The 19,798-nt window shown below is 49.7% G+C and overlaps 1 protein-coding gene across 3 annotated transcripts in view; it reads right to left on the reverse strand.

Annotated features, from left to right (window-relative positions):
* AJAP1 (adherens junctions associated protein 1) overlaps window positions 1–19,277 on the reverse strand; it is a 201,808-nt gene extending 182,531 nt beyond the window's left edge. For all 3 annotated transcript variants that reach the window (XM_029065537.2, XM_029065534.2, XM_029065538.2), the window contains exon 1: window positions 19,180–19,277. In XM_029065537.2, coding sequence (XP_028921370.1) covers window positions 19,180–19,208 — 29 coding nt within the window. In that variant the 5' untranslated portion in view covers window positions 19,209–19,277. The remainder of the gene's footprint in view (window positions 1–19,179) is intronic.
* Between the last annotated feature and the right edge of the window lie 521 nt (window positions 19,278–19,798).

Raw genomic sequence — 19,798 nt, forward strand, 5'->3', positions numbered from 1 at the left:
ATTATTATTAATAATACCTATGGTATTTGTTAAGCGCTTACTCTGTACCAGGCATTGTACCAAGCGCTGGGGTGGTTACAAGCAAATCAGGTTAGGCAGTCCCTGTCCCACACAGGGCTCAGAGTCTTAATCCCCATTTTACAGACGAGTGAACCGATGCCCAGAAAAGTGAAATGATTTGCCCTAGGTCCCACAGCAGACAAGAGGCGGGTTAGAAACCAGGTCCTTCTAAATCCCAGACCTGTACTCCATCTGCTAGGCCACGCTGCTTCCCTTGAAGGAACCACATGCTGGCTGCCCTTTTGGAGACCCACACTTCCGGTCCAACCAGTACCCTTCACTGTGGCCTCCCGTCACCAGTATTTAATGAGCTCAGACAGTGTGTACTAGGGCCCCGGGGAAATAGTCGTACCCTGCCCACCGGAGGCTTACTAAATTGTAAGTGGTCGAATGATGGAACCAGCCATGGAGAACAAAAGCTGAGAACCTGCACGAAGGAACCGAACCCAGTGATGACGACTCCAGCAGTATCCCTCGCACTCTGGTCCCTGCCACTCATCTCCCTATTGTGACAGGGAGTTCCGTGAGCCAGTAGGCTGATCTGCGTGCGGCTCACGGTGGAGGGCACACAGAGGTATACGTATCCTGAGGGTAAAACAGGTGAAAACCAAGATGAATAATGACCACACCCAAAACAAATGAATATATAGAGCAGTACACAGGAGGGCTGAGGTATCTCTGTCCAGGAAGGAAAGGGACTAGATAGAAATTGGACAGAGACCAAGCTCTACTTGAGTGAAACTCTCAAAAACACAAAGGTGGAGGCACCCTGGGCTCGATTAGCTAATGGACCCACTCCATCTTCATTCCCTGAGAGGTGAAATCCACTATTAAGCATAAATATGCTTACTCTTCTTTTGCATAATTGGCTCCCTGAACAATATTGAGTTCTAAAAGGCACCTCGGTGCTCAGCAGGAGATATGTCTTTTTTTTTTTTAGACAGTTACTTACAATGCCATCTTTTTTCTTTAAGGCCCAAAGAAAGCAAAGTAGAAAAACTGTTCAACTGCTCCTTACGATGATGTTCTTTTTTCTTTTTTTTTTTTTAATGTTCTTCTCACTAAGTGGTGAAATGCTACTCCATGAGCTGGGAAAGCCGAATGGCCATCTCGTCTCTATATGTTCTTCTGGCTCTTTCTTGGGAAGCTTTGGCAATGAGAAGGCGACCAAAGAGGCTCAGAGTTTGACTTTCCCTTTAGAAACTGACAATGGCATCACTCTAAAGACTCATGAACAATGGAAAATGCCATTTACCTGGCCAGGAAATATCGAGACGATCAGATCTCAATTTCTTCTCTGTTCGGCAAAATGGCTTTTTGTGAACTACTTGGGAAATTGAACCTGCAGCTTGGCATTTATATTTGATTATGAACCCAGGGGTGTTTGGAGGACAATTATGATAGCCAGAAGCAAAGGCGAGAAGAGTTTTCAAAAGTCTCCAAATCAAAGCAAATGAGAAGTGAACTGAGAATGGAGGTGAGCATTTCAGCTGCCCTAGCTCTGAACCACAGCATCAATGATCAAATTAACCTATTTTGTCTTGAATAGCCCTGATTATTGCCTGGGACAGTTGTTTACCTAGTCACTGATTGAGAAAAGGGTGATTTCATTTCCTAGAGAAAGTTTCGTGATTCCTCTCACGAGGGAATATTTTGCTTTCCAAGCTGTAATATCACAAATAGAGAAAAAGGCCAAGAGGCGTTCTTGAAACGTGATGAGGATGGATTCTCCCATCAGGAATGTCAGAGTTGATGATGGTGCCGGTGGCTTGTGCAGCCCAGTCAATCAAACAGTCGATGGCATTTATTGAGTGCTTACTGTATGCAGAGCACTGTACTCAGCGACTGGTAGAGTGGGAAGACAAGATTTCGGACCTCAAGATGCCTAATAATTGTGATTAATAATTGCGATATTTGTTGGGTGCTTACTACGTGCCAGCCACCGTACTCAGCACTGGGTCAGATGCAAACTAATCAGGCTAGACACAGTCCCCGTCCCAGGCGGTGCTCACAATCTTAATCCCCACTTTAGAGATGACCGAACGGAAGCACGGAGAAGTGAAATGACTTGCCCAAAGTCAACACAGCAGATCAGCGGTAAAGCCGGGATTAGAACCTAAGTCCTTCTGACTCCCAGGCCTATGCTCTAGCCATTAGGTCACGCAACTTCTCACGCTTGCCCTTGTACTCTCTCTCAACCCAAAGAGCCGAGCCCCAGAGGGCAAAGAGCAAATGGGGGGGGGGTAAAGTGGCAGCTCACTGTGAAGTGTAATCTAAAAATATTTTCTGTACATGACCCATTGGCTGACAGATGACTTCAATCGAGGCTGACGGCGTGCCAAGCCTAGCAAAAGAACGGACAGGAGACAGAGGAATATTAGGCTTCCGTACACTGCGGATGGATCCTATAGGATCCCTGGGTTAAATCCCACAGGGGGAAATGCGGGTCTAACTCCTTGGGGCCACTTCCAATGCCCAATTCAAACCAGAGTCTAGCTAATCCCCTGGCAGGACCAGGGATTGTGCTAAGCACTGAGCAAGAGAGAGAATAAACAGATGAGAATAAACAGAACAAACATGGTCTCTGTCCTATCGGGGGCTCATAACGTAAGAGGAAGAAAGAGCAGATCTCCATTTTACACACGAGGAATCTGAGGCTCAGAAAGTGCCTTGGAATAAAATAAGCACTTTGTAAATACCATTCTTTTTCAAGGAGATCAGTGGGGCTTCTTATATTTTAACCCTGTCTTGTATACACGATCCCTGAAACATAAGGAAGGCTGCCTAACAGGAAATTCTTCTTACAACTCTCCTTCCCTTCTGTGGAGAGAAAAGTACAACTAAGCTTATTATTATAAGCTTATTATTGCTATTGTTCTTGTCTGTCTGTCTCCCCCGATTGGACTGTAAGTCCGTCAGAGGGCAGGGACTGTCTCTATCTGATACCGATTTGTACAGTCCAAACGCTAGTACAGTGCTCTGCACATAGTAAGCACTCAATAAATACTATTGAATGAATAAACTATTGAAACATGTCTGATAATTCTGTTGTACTGTACTCTCCCAAGCACTCAGAAAAGTGACCTGCCCATTGTAAGTGCTCAATAAATACCACTGATTGATTGATAAGGGGATATGCTCAGAGTATCAGTAATGGATCCAGATTAATGCCTCTCCTGATTGATGCTTTGTCCTGTCATGCCTCTACCCCAAATTGGGAGAGCTGGTTTTCTGGGAGAACTACCTAAAGTCAGTCAACTAATTTTAGTATTTATTGAACACCTAATGTATGCAGAGCACTGTAATAATAATAATAATAATAATAATAATAATAATGTTGGTATTTGTTAAGCGCTTACTGTGTGCCGAGCACTGTTCTAAGCGCTAGGGTAGACACAGGGGAATCAGGTTGTCCCACGTGGGGCTCACAGTCTTCATCCCCATTTTACAGATAAGGGAACTGAGGCACCGAGAAGTTAAGTGACTTGCCCAAAGTCACACAGCTGGCAAGTGGCAGAGCCGGGGTTCGAACCCATGACCTCTGACTCCAAAGCCCGTGCTCTTTCCAGTGAGCCACGAGTGCTTCGGGTTGAACGCCAAAACCAAAAAAGATATAGCCTGCAAAAAAGACATAATAGCTAACCGTCTATTGGGGGAGACAGACAGATGCAAACGATTTACAAACAGTGAAAGAACAGACTCAGAAATAACCCAAATGAAGATGAACTAGATTATTAATAATAATAGTAATAATGGTATCTGTTAAGCACTTACTTTGGGCCAAGCACTCTTCTAAGCGCTGAGGGAGATACAAGATTGGAAAGGCATATATGCATAATTATTGAAGACGGCTTAAATTCAGAAATGCAAAGAGTGTCTGTAGGGTTGCTGTGATTTAGGATGTGGAGAGTTTATCCAGGAAGGCTTCCTGCGGGATGGGAGATCTCAGGAGGTTTTGAAGATGAGGAAAGCAGCATTCATGGAGATAGGTAGGGGATGAAAGGAGCTCCAAAAGGAGGAAACAGAGAGAAGGAGCGATGACTGGCAGGAGAATCAAGACTGACCTCCCCAGAATCAAAGTGATCTTGGAAGGAAGGAGGAATACGGACTGGAGAGCTGTATGTGAAGAGAGCCAATATGTAAGGGGAGGAATGGTGGAGTCCTGAAGCCAACTGTCAGGTGTTTCTGCTTGATTCATGGAAAGAGGAGCAGGGAATGTATTCTCCCAACCACTTAGTTCAGTGCTCTGCACACAATAAGTGCTCAATAAATAGGGCTGATTGATTGGAGGTTTTAGAGGAATGTAGTGACATGTTGAGTGATATTTAGAAATAATGTTAATGGATGTAGATTAGTGAGGCAAAAAGCTATTCCCCAAAGTCCAGAAAGTCCGTAAAGAGGCTTCAAGGTTCCTCATCTGTAAAATGGGGAGGACGAGGCTCGCTGATCTCTTGGGAGACTTGAGAAGAACCCCCATTCTCACTGGAAAATAAGGAGATTTGCAGGAATAAAATAATGATTACTTTGAAATAACCAAACTCACATGACACCGGTGAGTCATCCTGCTAATTGCAATTTTTGCACTGGGGCACAAAGTTAGTGTCCTAAATTAAAGCCCTCTGAGCTGAGCCAGAAATCTAGGCTATGTTTGGGCTAAGGCATAATCAATGTGAGGAGGCCTCCCAAAAGAGAAAACCAGAGTAAAAACAACCCCAGATACAGGATGGTCTAGAGGATAGAGCATGGGTCTGGGAGTCAGAAGACCTGGGTTCTAATCATGCCTCCATCACTTGTTTATTGTGTAACCCCAGGCAAGTCTCCTCGCTTCTCTCTCCCTCGATTACCTCATCTTTAAAATGGGGACTAAGACTGTGAGCCCTAAGTGGGACGTGGGCTGTGTCCAACCTGATTAACTTGTATCTACCTCGGTGCTTAGTACGGCGCCTGTCAGATAGTAAGTTCGTAACAAGAAACAAAGGCCTGGGGAGTTTTCAGATGACTCCGCTTAAAGAGCTGAGGCTTCCCCATGTCACGCATCACATTTTGCTTGCAGTTTAATTCCAAGCATCAGATGTCAGAAGCAGCCACGTGGTTTTATCGTAACTTCCATAACTTGCCCCACCGCATTCCTGGCTCCAGCCATGGACTCCAAGGAAACGCCTTCTTTGTCCAGTTGAGGTGCTTTCACATGGTTTTTTCCACATCAGTGGGAAGTTCTCTAAACCCAGTTCTTGCTTTGGGGGTGACTCCAAACCTTCTCCAATCTCCTCTTTTCCCACCCCTCTAGCCTGCATATCATGCGGCCTGGAATCCTGCTCTCCCCACCCCCTCCACCCCACCATCTAGTGGACTAAGGGAGAAACACTCAGAGCTCTCCTCTTTAATAATAATATTAATGATAATAATGGTATTTGTGAAGGGCTTACTATGTGCCAAGCACTGTTCTAAGCACTCATGTGAGACAGGGACTGTCCCCGATCTGATGATCTTGCATCCCCTACCCATGACCTGGTACTGAGCTTCCTCCTCTTTTTGGATGACTCCCAGATCTCTCTCTGTGGCCCTGACCTCTCATCTGACCTGACGTATCAGATATGTATGTCACATATCCTCTTGCCTCCGGGACAACTCCACTTGTAAATCCTTGCAGATATCTCAAACTCAACAAGTCTAGAACATAACTATTTCCTCATCTATCCCCCTACGCCCATTCCTCCCCCTAATTTTCCCATGGCAGTAGACAACACCACCATCCTCTCCATCCAGAAGCTGGAAACCTCAACGTCATCTTCAAGTCTGAGGCATCATTCATTTCTCACATCCAGTCCACCACCAAATCCTGCCGCTTCTTCCAGTACTATGTCTCCCCAGTCTGCCCCTTCCTCTCCACCCAAACTGTTACCACCCTGTTACAAGCTCCAGGCTTGCCATGGCTAGACTACTGCATTAGCCTCCTCACTGGCCTGCCAGCCTCCAGCCTCTCCCCTCTCCAGTGGATACTCCACAGTGCTTCCTGGTTCATCTCCCTGAAGCATGGCTTCACCACATCTCTCCTCTCCTCAAAACCCTCAGCTGGCTCCCCAAGTCTCTTCTCATCAAACAAGAACTCTTCACAAATGATTTCCAGTTCCTTCTCTAGCCCCACCTTTACCTACTTTCTCTTTTCACCTTCTCTTCCCCAAAACGCTGTCTTCACTCTCCCAAAGCAAACTTCTAATTATTCGTTCCTCTTGACACTTCTGCCTCTACCTCTGGCTTGGAACTCCCTCCTTCCCCCGAAGAGAGGCGACACCTCTCCCTACAGTCAAATCCCATCCTTTAACTCCACCTCCTCCAACAAGCTTTTCCGGATTTATTTCCCAACATCTTAAGCTATGTCATCCCTTCAGCCAACTCCAGCACTCATAAATATATTTTCCCCCTCCCTAACATTAATATCTACATGTCCCTTCAATTTATTTATTTTGACTAGTCTAGTGCTAAGCATTTTTTGCTTTGCTTTCCTCCACAGTAGTAAACTTCTTGTGGGCAAGGACTGTGTTAGACCTTTATTCTGTTCCAAAGTGCCTACTATAGCATAATTTACTAAGCTGGTACAAATGGCTACTACTAACTATTACTTTAGACTGTAAACTCCTATTGGGCATGAATTGTGTCTCCTAATTCTGTTGTATTTTACTCATCAAAGCACTTAGTAAAGTACTTGATAAATATCATCGATCGACTGATTACTCCGACTGGATCTGCTTCCTAATTTAGAAATTTGTATTTACCCCAGTGCCTGATATGGAGTGAATGTTTAATAATTACCGTCATTATTATCCTCTACAGGAGAGAAATCTTCTGAAGGACAGTACATGTTGGGTATTAAATGGGGAATTCAGGGTCTTTTTTATGGTATTTGTTAAGCACTTATTATATGCCAGGCACTGTACTAAGCACTGGGGTAGATACAAGTTTAACAGGTTGGCTACGGTCCCTGTCCCACATGGAGCTGATGGTCTTAATCTCCACTTTATAGGTGAGGTAACTGAGGCATGAAGAAATTAAGTGACTTGCCCAAACTCACAAAGCAGAGAAGTGGTGGTGGAGCTGGGATTAGAAACCTGGTCCTTCTGATTCCCAGTCACATACTTCTATTCGCTAGTCAAGATTGCTTCTCTGAGTCTTTTACAAGTTGGATTTCTTCCTCTTAAATAGCCCTTAATAGTCCTTTCGGCAGCGTGGCTCAGTGGAAAGAGCACGGGCTTGGGTGTCAGAGGTCATGGGTTCTAATTCCGGCTCCGCCGCTTGTCAGCTGTGTGACTTTGGGCAAGTCACTTCACTTCTCTGGGCCTCAGTGACCTCATCTGTAAAATGGGGATGAAGACTGTAAGCCCCACGTGGGACAACCTGATCGCCTTGTATCCCCCCACAACGCTTAAAACAGTGATTTGGCAGAGAAGCAGTGTGGCTCAGTGGAAAGACCATAGGTTTAGGAGTCAGACATCATTGGTTCTAATCCTGGATCTGCCACCTGTCAGCTTTGTGACTTTGGGCAAGTCACTTCACTTCTCGGTGTCTCAGTTCCCTCATCTGTAAAATGGGGAGAAGACTGTGAGCTTCACATGGGACAGCCTGATTTCCCTGTATCCACCCCAGTGCCTAGAACAGTGCTTGGCTCAGAGTAAGCGCTTAACAAATACCGATATTATTATTATTTCTTCAGCTGGACACCCTGCCCCTTTTTAACACAAAAGTTAATGCAGCACTGAATACAGTGAATGGCACCTAATAAGTGCTTAACAAATACCATTTAAAAAAAAATCAACCCTATGAAATTCAAGACCGTAAATTCGTCAAACCACCCTTCAGGAATAAGAGAACTGTGATATTTATTAAGTGCTAACTCTAAGCCAAACACTGTGGAAGATATAAAGTAATTAGACTGGGCACAGTCCAAGAGGGAGGGAGAACAGGTAATCTATTCCTACTTCACAAAGGAGGAAATTTAGGCCTCAGAGGGGTTGTGAATTTTCCTAAGGTCAACCAGCAGCCCAGTGGCAGAGCTGGGACTAGTCCTCCTGACTTCCAGACACACGCTCTTCTGCTAGGTCACGCCACTGAATGATTCCTGCCTCTTTCCCTTAGTTCTAAATAATCCCAGTCTCTCTCATGCCTGTCCCCCCAGTATAAATCCAAATTTATCCCAGCCCTATTCATTCATTCAATAGTATTTATTGAGCGCTTCCTATGTGCAGAGCACTGTACTAAGCCCTTGGAATGTACAATTCGGCAACAGATAGAGACAGTCCCCGCCCTTGGGCAGGTTCACAGTCTTATTGGGGGAGACAGACAAACAAAAACGATAGCAATAAATAGAATCAAGGGGATGCACATCTCATTAACAAAATAAATAGGGTAATAAAAATATATACAAATGAGCACAGTGCTGAGGGGAGAGGGGGAGGAGCAGAGGGAAAGGGGGGGGAAGGGGGCTTAGCTGAGGAGAGGTGAAGGGGGGCAGAGGGAGCAGAGGGAAAAGGGGAAGCTCAGTCTGGGAAGGCCTCCTGGAGGAGGTGGGCTCTCAGTAGGGCTTTGAAGAGGGGAAGAGAGTTTGGCGGCGGTGAGGAGGGAGGGCATTCCAGGACAGCGGGAGGACTTGGGCCTGGGGTGGACGGCGGGCTAGGCGAGAACAGGGGACGGTGAGGAGGTGGGCCTCCTCACTTCACTTCTCTGGGCCTCAGTGCCCTCATCTGGAAAATGGGGGTGAAGACTGAGCCCTAAGTGGGACCACTTTGTGACCTTGGATCCCCCCGCAGCGCTTAGGATGGTGCTTGGCACATAGTAAGGCCTTAGCAAATACCAACATTATTATTATTAAAAGCTCTGCGCCCCTCCAGTGGCTTTCGTGGGACATTTGGCCCCTAGGTTGAGGCCTCGGTTGTGCCCTTTTCAAAAAGGAACCCCCCCCCCCAACCAGCTCCAAAGCCAAGGCACCCAGCCCCGGGGGCTTTGAAGGGTGAGAGCCAGCCCTAACATAGGAAGGCAGTGGGTAAGGCATGGCTGTAGTGTCGTACCTGGTCTGTAGGGTTTTTGATCTCTGGGGTCTCTCTTGTCTGTTCTCTGGGGTCTCTGTGTCTCCGATGAACACAGAGAATACACTCTAATCTTTCCTTCTCCAAAGCGAGAGACGCAATAAGTGGAAAAAGCCTCATTCGGTTTTCTGACTATTCCAAACACGTGAGGTCTTGATGGAGATAATCACCTTTGGGGAGGGGGTGGTCCCCTCTAAGGAGGTGTGGCAGAGCAGCACTTTATTGGAGAGTCTTTATGCATGGACGGCAGGGCCACAGAGACGTACTGGAAATGGGGGGGAGGGAGGGAGGGTCCTGTTGGTGCAAGCTCTTGTTGATGGAGGAATCTGAGAGAATCGCAAATTATTGTTGAAGGATAGGGGTGGGTACAGGCAGTTAAGTGCAGGCAGGGAAGATTGAGTTTCCAGCTCTCCCCCACCCAAATTTAATCAGCATTTTTCAGTAGCACCTCACTGGAGTGGAGATCCATCAAAGCTGATGGTGTCGGTTCAATCCATCACACTCCCCAAGACAGTGGGCTGGAAAAAAAACAACAGCCTAAAACGTGACTTCTGAAACACATAAAGATCCCCTAGGAACTGGACTTCCCGTCTGGGCAGATAAACCTCTTTTCTCTGCTCCGTGCCCCTTGAAATGGAGTGATCCTCTTTCATTTACTCTGGAGAATTTGTGGGTTTCTAAAACTCCAAGGGACATATAACTTGAGTTTGGTCCTTATAAATTCCTTAGAGAGGCATTAAGAGCCTGGAACTGGGAATCAGGAGAGCCAGGTTCTAGTCCCAGCTCTGCCACCAACCTGCTTTGTGACCTTGAACAGGTCACCCTCACTGGGGCTCCATTTCCTCATCTGTAAAATGGGGACAGTGATATCTGCCCTCTCCCTGCTGGTGGGAGGAAAAAAATGGATAACTGACTGGAAAGCGCTTCGGGAAAATAAAGTGCTATGTGTGTATATATATTCAGGGTATTCTTATTTCCCAGCCTTTACTCACAGTCTGGAGGCGTGTTCACTCTCTCAGACCCCTGGAGAAGTGGTTAAGCAGCCTGGAGTCCAGTAGTTTTCTCACCACGCAACAGGACCATCTGCCGTAAGATTTTAAGTTTCATTCCAAGAAGTCTGTTTTGAGCGGAAACCCACCTGTCACACCAACCTACCTCCTAAAGAGCTCGTTCACCGGGCTAGGAAACCAAACCAAGGACTTCACTTGGAACCATCTTCCTCACTGCTGTCAGCTATTGAAAAATATTCCTCCGCTTGGCAAAAACTCCCTTGAGGTGCTTGTCACTTGAACTTGGAGAAGCAGCACGGCTTAGTGTCAAAAAGCACTGGGCTGGGAGTCAGGAGGTCCTGGTTTCTAATTCCAGCTCTGCTACTTTGCTGTGTGACCTTGGGCAAGCCACTTAACTTCTCTGTGCCTCTGTTCCCTCATCTATAAAATGGGGACTCTAAGGCTGTGAGCTTCATGTGAGACATGGACCGTGTCCAACCTGATTAAGTTATATCTACCCCAGATCTTAGTACAGTACCTAGCACATAGTAAGTACTTAACAAATATTAATTTAAAAAACCCTCTCTGGACCTCTTTTTCCAAGCTGAAAAATGGGGATAAGCTACCTGCTTTTCTCAAGTCTTGGACGGGGGGCCTTTGGCAGGTTAGGAACAGGGTCTAATCTGATTCTCTGGGCCAAGTGGAGGGATCACAGTTCTGGGAGTCAGAAGGACCTGGGATCTAATCCCAGCTCCACCACTTGCCTGCTGTATGACCCTGGGCACATCACTTCACTTCTGTGCTTCAGTTACCTCATCTGCAAAATCAGGAATAAGACTATGAACCTGTATGGGACAGACTGTGTCCAACTCAATTATCTCATATCTATCCCAGCATTTAGAACAGTGCCTGGAAAATAGCAAGCACTTTAAAGATACCGTATTATTATTATTCTCTTGCTAGGCACATGGTAAGTGCTAAATCAATCTTGTAACTATAAGACCACTCACAGCCCTTTTGATGTCAAACGTTGCCTTTTTCCAATCCTGATTCAAGTCTCCTAACCTCTCCTCTGCCCCTTGATGTTTGCACTTCTGGAGAAACCCACGGGCGACTTTTCCGCTTGGGTACATTCGGGCCGGTATCCATCCCTTGAAAGTTTGATTATTTTGCCTGGAATCCCAACTAGATCTCCCTTGCTGGGTCCATATATGCATATCAATGGCATGGGGAAAGATGAAGCCTCTCTCGAGCCAGACTTCAAATACAAAAATCTAGATCAAGGATATATTTGGCTTGCTGAGCTAATCTTTTCATCAATCGGGTCTCTACTGACTTGTTACCCTTTGAAGAAAATTTAGCTGTTACTTCTTTTAAACAGGGGCTTGTTATGTAACACACACACACACACACACACACACACAGCCGGAATGGCAATCTGTCAATCGCATTTATTGAGAGCTTACTCTGTGCAGAGCACTGCGCTAAGCACTTAGGAGAGTACAATATAACAGACACCTCACCTGACCTAATGAGTTTACAGTCTAGAGTGGGAGGCCAACAATAATGTAAATGAAAGATATGTACATAAATGCTATGGTGCTGAAGGGATGGTGAGTAATGGGAGAAAATCAGGGTGACCCAGAAGGGAGTGGGAAAAGGAAAATGAGGGCTTAGTCAGGGAAGGTCTCCTGGAGAAGACGTGCCTTCAGTAAGGCTTTGAAGATGGGGAGGGTAATGGTCTGTTGGATATTAAGAGGGATGGTGCTCCAGGCCAGAGGCAGGATGTGGGCAAGAGGTCAGTAGTGAGATAGACAAGATCAAGGTACAATGTCTAGGTTGGCATTAGAGTGAAGTGGGCAGACTGGCTTGTAGTAGGAGAATAGTGAGGTGAGCTAGGAGGGGGCAAGGAGTTTCCCTTTGGTGTGGAAGTGGATGAGCCACCACTGGAGGTACTTGAGGAGTGGGGAAACATGGATTGAAGTTTTTTTGTAGAAAAATGTTCTGGGCAGTAGGGTGAAGTATGGACTGGAGTGGGGAGAGGCGGGAGGCAGGGAGCTTGGCAAAAGGGCTGTTACAGTAATCAAGGCGGGAAAGGATAAGTGACTGGAATAACCTGGCAGTTTGGAAGGAGAGGAAAAGGAGGATTTTAGCAATGCCATGAAGGTTGTACTGCCAGGATTTAGCGATAGATTGAATATGTGGGTTGAATGATAGAAATGAGTCAAGGATCGTTCAATCATTCAGTCATATTTATTGAGCACTTACTGTGTACAGAACAGTGTACTAAGCACTTGGAAAGTACGATTCAGCAACAAAGAGAGGCAATCCCTGCCCACAGCGGGCTCACATTCTAGCTGGGGGGGAGACAGACATCAATACAAGTAAACAGGTATCAATATAAATAAATAGAATTTTAGATATAACACCAAGGTTTCAAGCTTGTGAGACAGGAAGGAAGGTGGTGCTGTATACAGTGATAGAAAAGTCAGAGCGAGGACAAGGTAGGGGTTGGAAGATAAGAAGTCCTGTTTTGGACATGTTAAATTTGAGGTGGCGGCAGGACATCCAATTAGAGATGTCTTGAAAGTAGGAGCAAATGCAGAACTGTGGAGAGGGAGAGCAATCAGGGTTGGAGGTGTAGATTTGGGAATCGTCTTCATAGAGTTGAAGCCATGTGAGTGAATGAGTTCTCCAAGGGTGTGGATGTAGATGGAGAAGAGAAAGGTACCGAGAAATGAACCTTGAGGGACAGAGTTACGGTGTGGGAGGCAAAGGAGGAGCCCACGAATGAGAGTAAGAATGAGCTGCCAGAGAAATATGATGAGAACTAGGAAAGGATGATGTCAGTGAAGCTAAGATTCAACTAATTGGACTAAGGTTTTCAGGAGAAGGAGGTGGTCGATAGTGTCAAAGGCAGCTGAGTGGTCGAGGAGGATTAGGTTGGAGGAGAAGCCATTGAATTTGGCAAGAAGGAGATCATTTGTGACCTTTGAGAGGTAGTTACTGTGGAGTGCAGGGGAAGGAAGCTAGATTGGAGGGGGTCAAGGAGAGAAGTGGAGGAGAAGAACTTGAGACAGAGGGTGTAGACAATCACTCTAGGAGTCTGGAGAAAATGGTAGAAGGGAGACGAGACAATAGCCGGAGGGAAACGTGGGGATTTTCTTCAGAACAGGGGAGACGTGAGCTTGTTTGAAAGCAGTAGGGAAGAGGTAACTGACAAGCAAACTGTTGAAGATGGAGGTCAGGGAGGGTAGAAGGGAGGAGTCAAGTGCTTTGATAAGGTGTGAAGGGACGGGGTCGGATGCACAGGTGGATAAATTGGATTTTGAGAGAAGTGAGCGGCAGAAGTTGCAGAACCAACAAAGTCAACAGGTGAACATTTCACACTCTCTGAAATGTCAGCCAGCAGAGAGCATCGTTTAGGTTGACATGGATGTGAGGGTGATTCCTGGAATCGGTTCACTAACCTGTGAACACACACCTGTACTCACCGTGGGCCAAACAAATTGCTCACCTAGTCTGTGAGTTTGAAAAGGTTGAAGGGACAAGGATGGCACTCAGTCTTGTCTCATTCCATCCGACTACCCAGTCGCAAAACATCGAGAAAATATACCATGAATCAATCAATGGAATCTATTGAGGGCTTACTCTGTAAAGAGCACTGCACTGAGCACTTGGGAGAGTACAATAGAGATAGTAGAGATGGAGACTGCCCTCAAGGAACTTGCTACCTAATAGGGGAGACATATCAAAATTAATTGTAAGTAGGAGGAAACAACAGTGTTGTTAAAAGATAGGTACAGGAGTGCTCATGGAAAGGTTGTAAGGGGTTGAGTAACCAAGGAAGGGCTAATGTGGATAGAAAGGGGAAATAGGGTGGAGAAAGGAGCGATTCATTCATTAAGTGCTCATGTATATGTTCTACTCAATTTGCTTGTATCCACCCAGCGCTTAGTACTGTAGTGCCTGGCACATAGTAAGCACTTAATAAATACCATCATCATTATTATTATTTATACAGGAAGGAAGAGAGAAAGGTGGAGGAGTGAGAAGAGATAGGGACACAGAGAGAGAGATAAAAGCCCTCATTTCCTCTCTCCCACTTCCTTCCGTGTTGCCCTTGCACTTGTATTTTCACCCTTTATTTACCCCACCCTCAGCCCCACAGCATTGATGTTGTATATTTGTTTATGAATATTCATGACTGTCTCCCCCTTTAGACTGTAACCCACTTGAGGGAAGGGAGCGTATCTACTCTATATTGTGCTCTCCCAAGCGTCAGTACAGTGCTCTGCACACAGTAAGCACTCGATAAATACGACAGACTGCTCGAGAAAGACAGAGGGGGAGAGACAGAGAAAACGATGCAAGATTTTCTCTCTTTCTTAAGCCCTAGAGAGTTACTCTAAAAAGCTTTGAGCTTTTTCAGCTTGTGATCTCTGGAATTCTAAAGCTCCATGCCTAGTCCCCATCCATCACACTGTGCACATGATTCCAGGCCAGACGATAAAATATGTTCAGTATTAATGTTACTGTTATTCATCCCAGGAGAAAGAGACGGGGAGGGGGAGAGAGAGAGGAGAGATTGGGCCGATAGCGTTATAAGCTTTGAACTACTGCATAAAAGTGGGATTTATTCAAGTATTATTGCACCTGATAAGTATCATAGCCCGTGACACCAGATGAATTCCAGAAGCAATCAATTCAACCAGCAGCCGCAGCAGCAGCGGCTAGCTGGGAATCGGAGGGTGTTGGATTTACTAGAAGTAAAATTTTGGTTGATGAAAGGCTTTCTCCCAACCCTTCAGCGCCAAGCTGTACCGTACCAGCTGCCGTCTGAATTTACAGATGAACAGAACGGTGACAGATTCCCTTCTACTCTACCTCATTTTCATCTGCACATAGTGGCCTCCACACATATACTCGAGCAAGATTGGTCGGTATGACTAACGTCGCTCGGCAATATATATATATATATTTTTTCAGGTGGAAACAGAGCTTATTCAAAGGCGCTAAGATGAGAACAGTGATTATTTTTAACTGTCCCTACAAAAGCATCTTATGAATCTGCCTTGGATGCCGAGGAGATCGTGGACCACTTACTGAGTAAAGTCACTATTCAAAATGAGCATACGAACCGAACAGCGTTCTAGACAAACAAAACTTGCCAAACTCCCAAGGCAAAGAGATACCTTGGTGGAAAGCAAAGTGGTTTTTTTCCCCCTCAAGCTAAAGAGGAAAGAGCCTTTAGAACGGAGCTCTCCATTATCAGTCTTCCCTCCTTCCTCTCCACCTTCTGCTCCTCCTTTTCTCCTTCCCTCTTCTCATCTTTATCCTCCCCCCCTTCTTCTCCTGATGCTTTTGCTGAATCTGGCATCTCCATTCTCGGTCTTTCATTTCTCCCTTTCTTCTCTCCTCTTTCTCTCTTTTCTCTCTCCTCTCTCTCTTTTCTCTCTCCCCCCTCTCTTTCTCCTCTCCTCTTTCTCTCTCTTTACTCTCTTCTCTCTCTCCCCCCTCACCCTCTCTCTCTCTGTGTCTCTCTCTAGCTCACTCTGATTAAAGGCCAAATCCAAACCCACCTAATCAGAACCGGAAAAGACTAAACGCACCCTCCCTCTTGAGCTCCTAACCAGGTCATTCTCGCTCATCGGCCTGACGCATCTATACCCGGGGGTCCTTCGAATGCCTCCCGACCACCAGCCCTCCTAATTTCCCTGGTCTCGAAAGCCCGGTTTTAGGCCGCTTCTCGGTAACGATAACATCGGCCGTCACAGGCTAAGCAGTCTGCCGGGATGCCGTTTAAACCGCGAAGGCGGCTAGCCCTGGGAAGTTCAAGGAAGAGCGCGTAACAGCTACAATCCCATCACACACAGGCACTCTCAATGGGAAAACGAATATCATTCATGTGGATCCAGCACGTCGACCTTCATCGCTTCGACGGACGAAAACCATCCTCGGACCAACGACAGATAAACATCGACTTTCACGTCAAGCGAGAGGATAGGTTGTGGCCCCAATCCCCCCAGCCGCTCTTATAATTCGCATCTGAGACTATTTCCCCGGGAGAAATCTCCCAGGTAGATTTCATTTGGAAATCTAAAGGGTTGGAGGCCACTAAAAAGGATGCTCGCCTCCGGATTTTCCCTCTGTGAAGGAGAGAAGAGAAACCGGTCTCCCGGTAGGACGCAGGAGTAGCGGCCTTAGGGAAACCTCAGTTCCAAGAGCCTCCCGGGAGCAGTACGAAGATCTGGATGTCTCCGGAGGGAAAGGCGGTCCCGGAGTCAGGGCCTGAATCCCGGTAGCTAGAGGACAGTTCCCGGAGAGCCGGACCGTACAAAGGCGAAGGGAAGGGAGCACCTGGAACCGAAGCTGGGTACCGTTGCCAAATCGGGAGCAGAGAGACGGCCAGGGCAGCATCTCTGGGGCTCAAATAGACCCCCCCCCCCAAGACCTCCCCCACTGTGCCCCCCCACCCTTTGCTCTTTGGGCACCGCTGTAGCAGGAGCAGAAGCAGGGCCAGCAGTCGCCAACCTAACAGAGCTCGCCGTTTGCCCCTCTCCTGCCCTCCGCGCGTCTCGGGGAAGGCCGGGGCCGGGGGAAGCGGGGACCCTCTTTCAGGAGGCGGCCGAGGCGGCTCCAGGTGGGTCTTTTCGGACACCTCGTTGGCCCGCTAGCCAGGTGTGCACGAAAGGGGCAGGTGGGTTAGGGCCGCTTCCAGGCGGGGGGATGGTCCGGAGGCAAGGCTGACCCTGGAGTCCAACTCTGCGGGACCTCGAGCAGGGGGAAGAGAAGAGGGGAGCGGGGGGGGGCGGTTGCTACCTGCCCGGCCGATCTCCCCAAACTCAAACGCACGCATCCACGCAGACACAAACACACCAGACGCACACAAGCGCCCTCTCTCTCTCTCTCTCTCTCTCTGTCTGCGTCTCTCTATGTCTCAGTCTGTCTCTGTCTCTGTCTGTCTCTGTCTTCTCCTCCCGCCCAGAGCGGCGGCGCACTGCATCCCAGCGGATGGAGCTGGGAAAGGCACATCCCAGCATCCCGGTTTCGCCTCCTTTCCCCTCGGACGCTATGGCATCCCGGACCTCCCGGACTTCCCGGACGGCCCTCCGGGCAGGGGTCCTCGATGGGCACATTGTCCCCCCCGCCGAGGCCCGCGGGAGGCTTGGCTCTCCCGGCCCCCGCCGGACCTACCCCGGGGCCCTGGGGGCTTCCGGCAGAGTTTGCTAAGGCAACGGGCTTCGTCCGAACAAAACCTTCCAAATCCGACGATGGGCTCGTCCAGATCGGGCGCGTCTAGCGTGTCCCCCCCCCCCTCCCCCCGAAACACACACGCACAAACACACACAGACGGGCGCCCCGGCTCTCCCCGGGTCCCCACGCGTCGATCCGAAAGCGCAAAGGTTTCCCCGCGGGCGGAGAGGGTTCCCGGGAAAGGTGGAGAGGGCATCCGGCTGGGTCCGAACCAGTCGTCCGGGGGGAGGGGAGGGGAGTCGCCGGCCATACGAATGTGGACCCAGGTGAGGCCGACGGAGGCGCGCCCAGAGCCAGGCCCAGACGGAGAAGGGAGCGCACCCACGCTCCGTTGCGTTCGTTCCTTCGAGGGGATCGCCCACCTCCGGAGGTGCCCGCGCCCATCTCGGCGCGCACCCTCCGGCAGAGGCCTGCCCAAAGACAGGTGTGCCCGCGGACGGATGCGCCCACGGACATGCGAATGCCCGACGCTCACACCCGGGTGCCCTTCTCCCTTCCACCCCGCCGGGTTGGCACGCTTAAGAGCAGGCGAGGGCAGGGCGACATCCCGATGCGCACCCGGCCAGACGGAAGGGCACCCGCCCGCCCGTACTCGGAGGCGCTCACACCTGTCCGGATGTGCACGCCCTCCCCCTCCAGAAGTCTAATCCCGGGCTCCTCCACTTATCTGCTCTGTGTGACCTTGGGCAAGTCATTTCACTTCTCCGGCCCTCAGTTCCCTCATCTGGAAAACGGGGTTGGCGACCGCGAGCCCCACGTGGGCCAGGCACTGTGTCCAACCCGATTTGCTCGTATCCACCCCCGCGCTCAGTACAGTGCCCGGCCCAGAGTGAGCGCTTCGTAAATACCGTTATCATTATCATTATTGTTAAGCACGTGGGGGTCTCGTCAGTCAGTCAGTGAAGCTTATTGTCGTTAACAGTGCGCTGAAAGGGGAGCGCGGTCTCGGACGGCTGGGACGCCCTCCACGGAAGGGGTGGGGTAGGGAGGGAGCCGGGCTGGTCTTGGACGCCCCTTTTCGAGTTAGCCGCCCCCGCCGCCCCTCCCCCCTCCGACCCCGGCCCGGGATGAGAAAGAGGAGAGGTATCGGGAGGGGGTTTTCTCAGGAACTGGGACTCCTTTCTCCCGGAGCTCGGGGAGACGCCACTTTGCGCAGCTCCGGGCCGGCGCCCGGGCCGAGCGCAGCCGGCCACGACCCCCGAGCTCCGAGCCCGCCTTCTGTCCGTCCGGGAACGGAGCCTGGGGCTCCGGGGTCTGCGCCGCCCCGGACCCCAAAAAAGCAGGATCTCCCGAAGGCGAGCAGGACTGTCCCCCTCCCCGTCCTGAGTGCGGGCTTCGGGCTCCAACCTAGGATGCCCGACCCTTTCAGGTGGGCGCACGGGCTACGGACAACGGGGAGGGGGGAACGGCTAGGGCTCCCCTTTATTTCGCATCACTGAAGTCCTCTCGGAGAACCTGCTGGCCACCGGCCCGCACCCGCGCATCATCCGGTCGCATTTATTGAGCGCTTACTGTGGGCAGAGCGCTGTACCGAGCGTTTGCAAAGTACAATCCGGCAACCGAGAGAGACCATCCCCGCCCAACGACGGGGTCCGCACGCCTCCAAGCAGAGGACCCCCCCCCCCCCCGCTCCCCGGCCAAAGGACGTCCGAACATAAAAACGGGGCACACGGAATTGCACACATGCCTAGACGCACATGCCAGCAAGCGCACGGAAGCCCACCCGCGCCTCGCCCCCTCCCCGGACACACACCCCCCACTAGAGACGCGCGCACCGGTCGTGGGGGGCTTCTCACCTGATTCCCAAAAGCTGTTTAATCCACATGGTCACGTCTCGGAGAGCCGAGCTCAGATCTTCATCTCCTCCGGTCCATCTGCGCCGGTCCCCTCCCCCCTCCCCCCCTCCCCACCCTCCGCGCCCCCCAAAAATCTCTCCGGAGACCCGGGCTCCGTGCGCCCGGGGGGGGGGGGGGCGCGTTTAGCTGGTCTGCAAGTTGGGGGGCTCCCTGGGGGAGGGGGGGAGGATCAGGGACCAGGGGCGAGCGGGCCGGGGGGGAGGGGGGGGAAGGGGAGGGGGCGGTCGGAAGGCAGAAAGGTTTTATTCCATGTCAGACCGGCGCTTCTCAGCTGTTCGGGAGCCTGGGCCGGGCAGATGCGCCTTTCCGCGAAGACATACCTGCAGAGGTTAGTTTGCGTTGGGATGGGAAGGTGGGAAGGGCTTTTTTCTTTAAGGAAGAGAGGAGGGGGGAGAGAAAAAAAAGGCGGTGGGCTTTCTGTGGTTGTTGTTTTGTTTGCTTCCTTGGAGGAGGAGGAGGAGGAGGAGGAGGAGGAGGGCGGTCCGGCGTGGAGAGCCCCCACCCCCAGATCTGGGCTGGCCCAGAGGGGCGGGATGCGTCCGGACCTCCGACCGCGGCC

The sequence above is a fragment of the Ornithorhynchus anatinus genome, chromosome 5 (assembly GCF_004115215.2).
Source record: "Ornithorhynchus anatinus isolate Pmale09 chromosome 5, mOrnAna1.pri.v4, whole genome shotgun sequence".
Taxonomy (NCBI): domain Eukaryota; kingdom Metazoa; phylum Chordata; class Mammalia; order Monotremata; family Ornithorhynchidae; genus Ornithorhynchus; species Ornithorhynchus anatinus.